Genomic DNA, 13,041 nt, shown 5'->3' with positions numbered 1-13,041 from the left:
CAAATACATTAGGCCTGTTGTGAGAGATAAAAACCACTTCTGATATATCATATAAAAAAGCTTTAATAAACAATCTGCAGTAATGCAAAGGGCTGAAAAATAGACTGCATTTATGGAACTGTCCAACACAGTATACATGCAATGATATGAATCCCATCTCCATTCACGACTAGTACTTTGGTTCTACTTTTTTTAAACAAATTTTACAATTTTAAAATTTTGAGCAAATTTCATCGAAATATTTGCAAACTATTCTTTATAAAAGTAATTCCTAACTTCTTGGATTCTTGTTTTACATGAATAGTTTATTTTGTGAGCTTAAGAATATTACAGATGAACTTTTATTTACAACAATTTAGTATCCGACCTAATTCATTCCTACAAGATGGTATGTTTAGGCCGCAAATTCGATGATATCTTTCAAGTATACTTGAGTTTGTAGGAACCTGGTTTCAGCGTGGTTTATTAGCTCTGTTATCTGTTGCAAAATAGGATCCTTTGCATATATCTCCTCAGTTTTTTGTTTTTCATATTGTTGGCATTAAAATGCTTCGCAGTTTTGAACATTTTCATATTAAATTGAACTGTGGGTGTGCATATGTGTTTGAGTGAGATAGAGAGAGAACATAATGAATCCTTTTCAGTGTTATCAAAATGCCAGATTAATGGATGTATCAGTGAATCACAGTAAGATGAGGATAATATAGAAAAGCATCGCTCTGTTAAATCTAAATTTTAAATAATAATTTCAAAACAGTAATCAGCAAAAGCTGTTTCTTATCATGAGGCTTTAACTGGAAGAATGTTAAACCTTCTGTCTGTCCGTCCATCTGTTTGTAGGGACGAAGTGTGAAGATTTACCATTTGCATGATTTCTGAAAAATCTCATGCCAGCATAGAACTATTTTACAACAAATTAATGATATCCACATGATGCCAGCATAGAACTATTTTACAACAAATTAATGATATCCACATCATGCCAGCATAGAACTATTTTACAACAAATTAATGATATCCACATGATGCCAGCATAGAACTATTTTACAACAAATTAATGATATCTATTTTCCAAATGATGCTTTCCTTCTTTGGATCAGTATATTTTATGGAACATTAAAAAAAAATCATAATATAACATTTTTTAATTTCTTTCATTTTCTTTTGTCTTCATTTTGGTTTGTTTAGTTAAACTTAGAGCATATAGTTCTAACATTATTTAATCATACTTTCTATTTTCTTTAAAACTATAAATACTATATGGTTTCTGAACATGTCAATCATCTCTTACTTCAAGAATTAGACATTAAAGTCTTTCACAGGGGATAAAAATACCAATAATTTTCATGGGCTTATTGGACAATTATTTATCCCAGAATGGCAGAAAGCATGTAAGAAGAATTCTGAAAATAAGTATTGGGGAACACTTGGGAAAACCACAATCAGTGGGCCTTAGATGTCATGTGATTTGTTTGAAATTTAGAATATGAATGGTTTTCGTACAAAACACTCATTTTAATTGTCTTTAATCTGATGCTACAACTTTAGCAAAGTTTTATGTATTTTGATATTTTTCAGAATCTTAGTTATATATTTTTATTTATTGTACTTAAGTAAAACTGTTTTTAGACTAATAAGAAATAAATTTACTCTGTATATCAAATGCATTACCAAAACTTTTGTGGGGTGAGTGTGAGGGTCAGGGTAGAGATTAAAATTGATTTAGGTGGCCTTCTAGGTTAAAATCTCAAATGCATACTCATATTTGCATGCAGCAAATTTTGATTATTTGTTATATTTCTTGTTGAATAGGAAATCTGAGGAGTATATGAAAGAGAAATCCACTCTAAACCAAAACCATCAAGTGGAGATCAAGAATCTTCAGGACGAGATACGAGGACTGAAGGAAAGGTATCACTTCACTGGACTTTGTGTTTTCATACTGTAATGGATAACACTAAATATTTTTTTTATATACAACTTTGCAAGTTTATAGATGTTTTATTAAATGAAGAATTATATGGTCACAGGTTGTCTAATTTCATACTTCATGTGTGTACAGACTTAGCATTAATCCAATTATAGCACCAGGGCCAGAAAAATTTGCCATGAAGCCATCAAATTGGAGGAACCTAATCAACTCTATATGACCTATTAACACCATAGAATTAGCCCCAGGGTGCCAAACACAGTGTGACAACTATGCAGTTAAGTTTGTTTGCACCTGAATGTAATTTCAACAAATAGCTTTGTGTCCACCTAAAAAATTAATATTATAGTGCATGCATATGTACGAAACACAATCTTATATAAGGCTGATGCTTCTTATCTTTAATAGGAGGAAAAAAAACTTTTGTCTAACATGTACATAATAATTTACTTATTTGATTTAAATGCATAACATAAATATTCATTATATATTTCCTTGATTTCTTCATTTTGTTTCTGAAATGCATTAGCTATAAGTAAAGATAAACCAAGAATATCAAACTTATGCCAAGCACTAGAACCCGGCATTTCAAACAGTCCGGTTATGTTGTATTTTATATCAGTTGTTGGATCAGAATGAAATGTCTTAGTGCAAGTATTATTTATATCTATATGTTGTGCCTAACTTTTTGTCCATGATTGGAGATTGAACTTTAAGATAATGATTATTTGTAAACAACATGGTTAGATAGCTAACTTTTGTTCATGATCACAAGTTGTAAATATGGGTCTTCTTAAACACAGTAATGTACAGTAATGGAGACAAAAGTACAGTAATATAAAAAAAAATTTAGTAATAGAGCGAGAAATTAATAATTTTGCACATATAGTATTGATAATGGATTTCACTAAATTACAGGAATTTAAGCTTTTTTTACTGTTTGTTGTTGTTCATCCACTGACATTGATATGCAATTTATCAATGGTATGCCACTTCATAAAATATAGTAAGGGAGACTATACCATGGTACCTAGTATGTATGTATGTATCCAGTTTGGGGTCATTTATTTTTCTAATTACGAATTAAATTCATTATTTTAAAAAAATGTGAGGAAATACAACAATGTAATAAAATTATCAAAAATATAAATAATAATAATTAAAACAATAAAGACTTTATCTAGAGAAGGTAATTCATTTAGTTACAGAACTAATTTATCTTGATTTCTTCTAACTGTTATGCACAATATGTACAGTATATACAACACATTGTGAAAAAATTTGGATTGACACTAAACAGTTAAGTAAAATGAACATTAAATATATAATTTTATTGTATGGACTTAGATGCAAAATTAATAAATAACAGGATGGTTAAATTGTTTTATTAAAGTTCAGAACATGTTTTAATGACAGTATTACAAAATAGAATTATATATATATATGTGTGTGTGTGTGTGTGTGTGTGTGTCTGTTCTCATCTTACTGAGTTTGCCTCTCATCCATTCTCTGGTGAGGTTTTCTCCCTCCTGAAGATGTCTTTAGTATGGTGATCTTACCATTTGCAGACATTACTGTTTGCTTATTTGTATTCATGTCTTTGAGAAATTTTTCTAAGTAATTGCTTCTTATATGTTTATTTTCTTTTTTTGGCACCATATGTCAAAAAAAGTTCAGTGATGCTTATAATGGCATGCCAGCTTGAAATTGCCTCTTGCAATCAATGTTTATCCACGTTTTACCTTCAGAGGAAAATTAACATGACCTTTCAGAACTGGTAAAATTTGTTTTACAAAATATGGCTGGAAACCCTATGCTATTTCAAAATGACATGTTGCATGTTTTATTCTTTCTTGTAATACTACAGAATTATCCACCTGTGAAATTCCTTCATGACTGACAAAGTTGTGGACAATTGACTTTCTGTCTTTCACGTTGATGCTGACCCTATTTTTTATATAATTAGTGAAATTTTTCTTCAAGCAAAGTGTACAAACAATATGTGTCATTCCTAGGAAAGACCGCATTAAACCTTTACGAATCGCAGTTTTGTCATCTGAGCTGACAATCAAGTTTTCTGTTTCTTCATATGCGAAATGACTGGCAATCTGTGAGAAGAAAGCATTGTCAATTTTTAAACTTAGATCTACCATGTATGAAAGATGGGTCAGAAAATAGAAGACTCTCCTGTATTGGTTGGTATAAGTGAAGCTAAGTGCATTTCACCATGATTAAATGTTTTATCACACCTAATATGATCAGACATTGAACTGAGTAAACTATTTAAATGTTGTTTATTTTCAGTACATTTCATTGACCATTTTCAAGACATTTTATATACCTTACAGCCCCACATTTTAAGATTGGTAGGCATAATTATTATTAAATTTCCTTCATATTGAAATACCTGGTTTTATAAAATTTACAGTTTTGTCCCTTGGATATAAATTGTTTTAAAAGAAAGCATAACCAATCTTACAGGATGATATTAATATAAATCCTAGCACATCCCTTTCTCATAAAAATATGATAAAACCTTTTACAAATGTTTTGCAAGAACATCATTACAAATAAACACCAATGTTTTCATTAAAATGAAAAATATAACAAATTTAATTTATATAATAATTATTTACTTTTGCTTCTTACATATGAACAGCAATAAAGAACAAAATCACCATAAATATACACACTGGAATTACAAGAAACATATACATATTGATAAGAAACTGGCAACTAATAATATCAATTGAGATTTTGTGAATCTTTCTTATCAGAGGCTCAATTATAAGATTGAAAGATATAACATTAATTTATAGACTAAACAATCACCATTTTGCAGTCAGTGTCATAAATAAATCAACCCAATAATAGAAACATCTACTTTACCAAGTTTAATTGAATTTAATACATGTATTACAAATCAATAAACAGTAGTGTTATTAATTGTTTTTAATATTTAATGTTATTAATATTACAAAAACGGGGCATATATGTGCTTGAGAACATATTATTTATTATTCTTTTATCTCTCCTTTTCACGTTTGGTAGCATATAAAGGAAGTGATAGGTTTATTATAAATGCCAAGTTCATGAAGACATGCTCTAGAAGTCAAATATGCGGCCGATGCAGCAACCCCTCCCATCGGGAATCAGAGTGCAAAGCCACTCAGCATTGCATCAACTGCGGCAAGGAACACAATGCTAATGCGACACATGGAAACAGGAGAAGGAAATCCAGAGGGTTAAATACACATCCAACATCCCCTATCCAGAGGCCAGGAAGCTTGTTCAAGCTAGATCACTCCCCGGCCCATCCTTCTCAACTGTAGTGAAGAGCAGCCAAAAAGCAACGAAAGACACCCAAACTCAAACGAACCCACCTGAATCCCATTCCGACTCGAACATCCCGTACTACAAACCCCCAGAAAAACTCAACATCGACGCAAACAACACTCAGCAATACTCCACCACCAAGATCACCAAATAGCAAGATAAAGTCACAAACAAATAGGCTGCAAAAGGGGTCTAATGACCCCATCAAGCTGCACAGTAGGTTTGGAGACTTAGATGACATGGATGCAGAAGAATCTGCTCCATGTACTCAAGGTAGCTCCAGACCTAACAACAAAAAATACACCCCTGTACTTCCTCCAGATAAATAACCAAACAGATTGCCTCCGCGAAAGGTCTAACCTAGCTCCAGAATCTTCAATATAAAGTTGTAATGAAGAACACCATTTTACAATGGAACTGTAGAGGACTTAAAGTCAACTACCATGATATTCTTCTGCTTTTAAATGAACATGATCCTGCAGTACTATGTCTTCAGGAAACATTTTTGAAAACTACAGATAACATCACACTTAAAAACTACTCCCTGTTTAACAACTACTCTTAAAATGTTGACAGGGCCTCAGGAGGAGTCTCTTTTATTGTGAACAACAGAGCCCCTCATAGCATCATCCCTTTAAACACAAATTTACAAGCCATTGCTGTAAGCGTCACTCTTCATCGAGTGATTACATTTTGCTCTATTTACTTACCACCAAACACTAACCTAGTACCAAACGAATTAGACGACCTTGTTCAACAGCTTCCCGCGCCATTTGTTTTACTGAGGGACTTTAATGCCCATAACATTTTATGGGGATCAAATCATATAAGTGACAGAGGTCACAAAGTTGAAGACTTTATTTCTAGACACGATCTGTGTCTATATAACACCAAAACACCAACATATTTATACCCAGGAATGGGTACATATACGTGCATCGATTTGACAATTTGTTCACCTTCGCTGCTTTTGGACTACGAATGGAAGGTCGCTGATGACCTTCACAGCAGTGATCACATTCCAATATTCCTTGAAAATATTAATTCTACAATTGATGACGTAATTCCACAATGGAATATAAAGAAGGCCGACTGGACTAAATTTGAAACACTCTGTAAAACTAGGCTGAATGCAGATACAGTTTTCAATATTAATGACCCTATTCAGCATTTTACATCTATTTTAATAGAGATTGCAGAAAAATCCATTCCCAAGTCCTCGCCGTATTGTAAAAGAACACAAAAACCTTGGGTCACTAAGGAATGTAAGGAAGCAATTAGACTACGCCAAGAAGCATTAAAAAAATTAAATAATCATCCGACACCTGAAAACTTAAATATATATCACATTGTCCAGGCCAAAGCTCGCTGCACAATCAAAGAAAGTAAAAGAGCGTCATGGAAGAAATATGTTTCTTTAAACTCTCATTCCTCTGTTAAGAAAGTTTGGGACACTATACGCAAAATAAACGGAAAGAGAAAACAAAACCCTCTCCGACATCTGACACTGAACAATAACAACTTTAGTTCAAAACGTGACATTGCAAATACTCTTGCTGACAGTTTCTCCAAAAATTCATCATCATCTAATTATTCAGAAGCCTTCCGAAAACTTAAAACTCAAAAAGAAAAGTCACGTTTAAAATTCACATCCAACAACTCAGAAAGTTATAATCAATTGTTCTCACTATCGGAGCTTAGGGATGCTTTAGATAAAGCCCATGATACATCCGCTGGGCCTGACGAAATACATTACCAGTTTTTGAAACACCTTCCAGAATCATCATTAACATCTCTTTTGAAACTCTTCAATGATTTATGGATTACTGGCAATGTACCAAAAATCTGGAAAGAAGCAACTGTAATACCAGTCCCCAAACCCGGTAAAGATAGCGAAGACCCCAACAGCTATCGACCAGTTGCACTCACAAGCTCTGTGTGCAAAACAATGGAACGAATGGTCAATTCTCGGCTTGTCTGGTACTTGGAAACTAACAATTTAATATCTCCTTTCCAAAGTGGCTTTCGATATGGCCATAGCACCAATGATCATCTGGTTAGACTGGAAACATTTATTCGCGATGCATTTATTCAGAAAGAACATTTAGTAGCGGTTTTCTTTGATTTAGAAAAGGCCTATGACACGACATGGAAGTACGGGATACTAAACGACCTGCACGGTCTAGATCTAAAAGGTCATCTGCCCTATTTCATATCCAACTTTCTCTCCGACAGAGAATTCAAGGTACGAGTGGGCTGTACCCTCTCAGATCTGCACGAGCAAGAGATGGGTGTGCCCCAGGGCAGTATTTTATCTGTGACGCTTTTTAACATCAAAATTAATAGCATCACCAAGTGTTTGGCTCCTGGTGTGGATTGCTCGTTATACGTTGATGATTTTCTAATATGTTATTGATCAAAGCACATGCATACAATTGAAAGACAACTGCAGCAAAATATAAACAAAATTCAAAATTGGGCCAATGCAAATGGTTTCAAATTCTCGAAATCAAAAACGGTATGCATGCATTTCTGTCAGTTACGAAGACATCACGATGAACCGAAACGCTGGATGGAACACCTATTCCAGTTGTTGAGGAAACAAAATTTTTAGGTATAATTTTTGACAGAAAACTGACCTTTATTCCACACCTAAAGAACTTAAAAGCTAAATGCTTAAAAGTACTTAACCTACTTAAAGTAGTAGTGCACACTGACTGGGGTGCTGATAGAAAAGTCATCCTAAATTTATACAGAACGTTTATTCGCTCCAAACTGGACTATGGTTGCGTTGTGTATGGTTCAGCCAGAAAATCGTATCATAATTTGCTTGATCCAATTCATCATCAGGAAATAAGACTGGCTCTGGGAGCATTTAACATCCCCGTGTGAAAGCCTGCTAGTTGAAGCGAACGAACCACCGTTATCACATCGTAGAGAAATGCTTTCCGCACAGTATGCTCTCAAATTAAAATCAAACCCTCAGAATCCTGCTTTTTCGGCTGTTTTTCAAACCAGATACAAAACCTTATACGAAAATAAACCAAACGCCATACCTTCCTTTGGCATTAGAATATCATCCAGCCTTGACAGTGCAAAAATTGATCTTTCTAAAATTCAGAAAACGTCCATCTCCGAAACACTGCCCTGGCTACTTAAACAACCAAAAGTACTTTTTACACTACACGATGGAAAAAAATCTGAGACAAACCCTTCTGTCTTCCACAACTGTTATCAAGAACTCCTCACTGAATTTAAAAACTACACAAGAATTTATTCCGACAGATCAAAGGATGAGGAAAAGGCTGCTGCAGCCTTCATCTGTGGAAATCAGACAACGCAAGTTCGCTTATCAAATGGAACATCAATTTTTTCAGCCGAAGTCAGAGCAGTAGACCTTGCTCTGCAACATACAGCAAGTAAACGTATTTTAAACAGTATTATCTTCTCCGACTCACTATCAGTACTTCAGTCACTACACAATAGAAAACTGAAGAATCCATTATTGGAAAACATACTTGTCAAAAATACCGAGATGAGTGTCTCCCACGATATAATATACAGTTGGTTACCTAGCTATATTGGTATTAAAGGTAACGAAAAAGCTGATCATGCTGCTAAAATGGCCCTTACTCTAGAACCATCTGATTTTAAAATACCGTATACTGATTTTAAACCTAGTATCAGAAAGTCCATATGTCAGAAGTGGCAGGCATCATGGAATGATGCTGTAAATAACAAACTTCATGCAATCAGGCCAACTCTAGGAAAATCGACTCCTTCCTGCAGGGCTATTCGTAGGGAGGAGATAGTCATTGCAAGAATCCGAATTGGTCATACTTACATCACCCACTCCCACATACTAAAAGGTGAAGACCCACCACTGTGCGTTTCTTGCAATGAACCATTCACTGTCAAGCACTTTATGATAGAGTGTTTTGACCTGCAACCTACGCGCGATCGTTATTACATTGTGCATGACATGAAAGAACCTTTTGATACTATAAACATCACTCATAGAGTTCCTGAAAGCAGTAAATATTTACTCTAAACTCTAACTTTTATGCTATCACCTTGTGCAGTTTTATGCAATATATATACTGTGCTATTTTAATACCTTTTCATCATTTTTCATTAACTCTGAGTAATTACATTCCCCAGTTGATCGGGAAGCTTTATTTTGCACCGTTACCATCTTACCGTTTTGATTTCAACTATGTTTTTTATATCGTTGGTCAATATGAGACTTTTTATAATTTTTAAAGGATTATGCACATAACATTTTGTTTGGCGCTAAATAGCCTTACAGTGCTGATGCGCCATTAAAAAATAATCAATCAGTCAATCATAAATGCCAAGTGATACATTTTATAAGAAGTTTAGAATTTTATGTAGATAATTTATAATGTTGAACAAAGATACCAGGAAGCTTGCATGCTGAAATGAAAGTTTGTACTGACAGCTCGTAGAAAGTTGCAGCAAGAATGAAATAATCATAATATTATAATGATGTAAAGAAAATAATTCAAAATAGAAACTTGACAATATATAAGCAATCAAAATAGAAGATATACCTCACATAAAAGACAGTCTGACTCTCAAGCTTTCTTACATCACCGCAATGAAACTATTTCTTGTTCTTTCCTTTACCATTCCTTTTATTATTATGATAATATCCAAGATATCACAAATGAACACAAGATCAAGAATTTTAACACAATGAATAGCAAATTGAATTTCATTTTGACTGCAACCTTCTTATTTATAATTGTTCATACCTCTATTAAACTCACGCACTTAAAAGGTCTCATCAGTGGAGACAGAAATGAAACAATAAGTATATTAAGTTCCGTTATTTTTTGTCACCATATATTTATATACCATTCACAAGCCCCAAAAAATATAAATGTCAATAGTGGAATAATAACAAGAACAACAAGAAAAAAGCTAAATAATAAAGATATAGATTTTTTTTTACACAATTGAGCAAAAATATATAATCTCTATATTCTCAGTGCATAATGCATATCTTACATTACTGTAATTCTGGGTCCATTACTGCCTTTCCTCTCTATTACCTTAACTAAATATTTTAAACAAAAAGTTAGAAAATTAAAATTATAAAAAAGTCAATAAACTTGGGACTTACATAAATAAATATAATTATGCTCCATGCCTATACATTTATAAAAAATATATAATTGTTTTCATTGTATATATACCTCACTGTACATTCAAGTTGGAGTTCTGTTACAACGCGCCATAAATTTTCATGTTAATGTAAATGGTTAAGCAATATCAATAACAAACTGTATTAGAAATCTAGTTTTAATTTAATTGTACTCCATTCCTGGAATTTCTTTTACATTAAAGTATTTTTATCTCTATTACTGTCCTTGACTGCCCATTACTGTACATTACTGTGTTTAGGGAGACCAGTAAATACGATGTTGATCCAGCCTTTTGAGTTCAGAATATTCTAAAAACAGACTTGTTTGCAACTTGATTGGAGTTTTCCATGTAGGTCAAGTGAAAATGTATATGATGAAAAATAATTAGATGTATTTTAAGATCAGTCTCTGGAATCGATTTGTTTTCAAAGTTGTGTTCAGATATATTTCAGGAGGAATGATTTATTTAAATTGTTCATTGAAATTAATAAGTGCTCATTGACGTTGGATTAAGATATTAGTTTGGATCTTTAATCTAAGTCAAATACAGTTTGGATTGCATCAGTGTGGCACATCAGGACATAAATGCCTATTGGATATCATTCAGAACATTCAGTATTTATAACTTTGATAGAACATAAAGAATTATTTGGGATTTAATTCAGAATACTGTGTCTCTTAAATTTTCACTTTGTACCTTAGAGAAATAAATTGTTTGTTGATTTTACTTCATTGTTGTTTTCACTTCTTTCTGTTACTTATTTTAAGACCTAGAGTTGTGACACAAGTGACATTTCTGGAGCTGTGGAATAAACCACAAATATTTTTGACACTTTTATATAAGCGTTATAATATATCATGGTATTATATTTTCACAGAACAAAGGAACAGGAACAGTTGCAACATCAAGTGGCAAGCACAGAGCAGAAAGAAAAAGACCTTGTAAAGGAAGAATGCAAAAAGTTTGTTTCATATTTTTGGGGGAATAAATACATTTAAGGTCCTCCATGATTTGATCTAGAATATTATTCTGTTTCATAATGTGCTAAATGAAATTCCATTTGTCTTCTCCTTAATATTTTAAATGAACCATATACCTTTCCTTTGTTTTAAAGACATTCTTTGGTCATGTTAATTTATTTTAAATCAAAAGTTGCAAACAGTTATGGTTTAGCTAATTATTAGGTCTTGTTTTTCAGAATCATTGATATTATGGAGTTTGAACAGCTTGATACAACTACTATGACAAAGAGGCAAAAGCATGGAATAAAAGAATGCTATTATTATCAATAACATTATAGAAAAAATGTAAAATGCACACATGAATAATTTGATCATTCTTTTTGTGCAAGTTTATACATTTGAAATATTTACTGCTATGTATCTCTCTAATTTTTGCAATTTTCATAGGATAAATAGATGGATGCTTACATATGTGTTGACAGATATTGATAATAGATCTATTAGTAAATATTTTAACAAATTTCCTGCTTGTTCCTTTGGCCAGGTCAGTCAGATGTTATCTTAGAAGAATTAAGTTAGTTCCCATTGGATGGGTTAAGTCAAGTGAGTTTTATATGATGTTGGGGATTTGTGATATATCAGGTAGCAGTAGTGATAATGTGCATGATTTAGTCTCTTTGCCTGGATATAAATGGCTAGGACTGGGCAGTTTAATAATTCTAATTTTTTGTGTTCATGTTGCAACATCAAGTCTGCAGAGGTATTTTATGTTTTATTTAGATATTATTTGAGAGGAAAAGCATTTGTTTTGATTATTCAATGGAAATAGAGAGTGTTCATTGGACTATAATATGATTTTGGAACTATTATGAATTATTCAAAGAAGTTCTGGACACTGCATTCTTGTGTTGAAACCAGATAAAATTTTCCATATGTGCACTGACTCCTGAAAAGTGAACAGTGTCGCCAAACAGACTCATTTCCAATATCAATAATTGATGACTGAATTGACAGAATTGGAAACAGAATATGTCACTAGGTTTGACCTTTTTTTAAAAGGATTCTGGCAGACTCCGCTTATGGACAGAGTAAAGAAATTTTGGCCTTTATAACTCCAGATGGAAAAGACATAGACAAAGTCATGTCATTTGGCATGAAAAATCTCCCTCTACATTCCAGCGCTTAATGAACATGATTACATCTTGTATAGATGGATGTGATGCATACATCAATGATGTCATTATTTACAGTGATTCCCAGAAAGATCTCCTAGAAACTGTTCGGAAATTCTTTTTGTGATTGAGTGAGGCAAATTTCACAATTATTTTAAATAACACGAGTTCTGCTGAATTTCTTTTACGTTTTTAGGACGTATTGTGGGACATGGCCAAGTTAAGACTTTTGAAGCTAAGGTTAAAGCTATCTCTGAATTCCAGTAAAAGGCAATTTATGCGATTTTGGGGTATGGCTGGATATTATCAGAAATTTTGCTCAGTTTTTTCTATAATTGCTGAGCCCTTCACTATGTTATTGAGTAAGGTGACCAAGTTTCATTGATCTAATAAATGTTAGGAGGCGTTCAATAAATTAAAGCCTATATTTAAATGTGCACATCCAGTTCGTTCTTCCCCAGATTTCAAC

At 32.9% G+C, this 13,041-nt stretch overlaps 2 protein-coding genes across 6 annotated transcripts in view; one reads left to right on the top strand and one right to left on the bottom strand.

The window, feature by feature from the left end:
• LOC149800286 (uncharacterized) overlaps positions 1-13,041 on the top strand; it is a 131,549-nt gene that overhangs the window by 54,302 nt on the left and 64,206 nt on the right. Inside the window, exons 12-13 of the mRNA XM_089958378.1 lie at positions 1,813-1,911; positions 11,316-11,399. Coding sequence (XP_089814504.1) covers positions 1,813-1,911; positions 11,316-11,399 — 183 coding nt within the window. The remainder of the gene's footprint in view (positions 1-1,812; positions 1,912-11,315; positions 11,400-13,041) is intronic.
• LOC149800287 (uncharacterized) overlaps positions 1-13,041 on the bottom strand; it is a 251,662-nt gene that overhangs the window by 229,272 nt on the left and 9,349 nt on the right. The window lies entirely within an intron of this gene.

The sequence above is a fragment of the Sinohyriopsis cumingii genome, chromosome 5 (genome assembly GCF_028554795.1).
Source record: "Sinohyriopsis cumingii isolate HCF-2022 chromosome 5, ASM2855479v2, whole genome shotgun sequence".
NCBI classification, from domain to species: Eukaryota; Metazoa; Mollusca; class Bivalvia; order Unionida; family Unionidae; genus Sinohyriopsis; species Sinohyriopsis cumingii.
The sequence above is the reverse complement of the archived record's forward strand: the minus strand, read 5'-3'. Positions and strand labels throughout refer to the sequence as shown.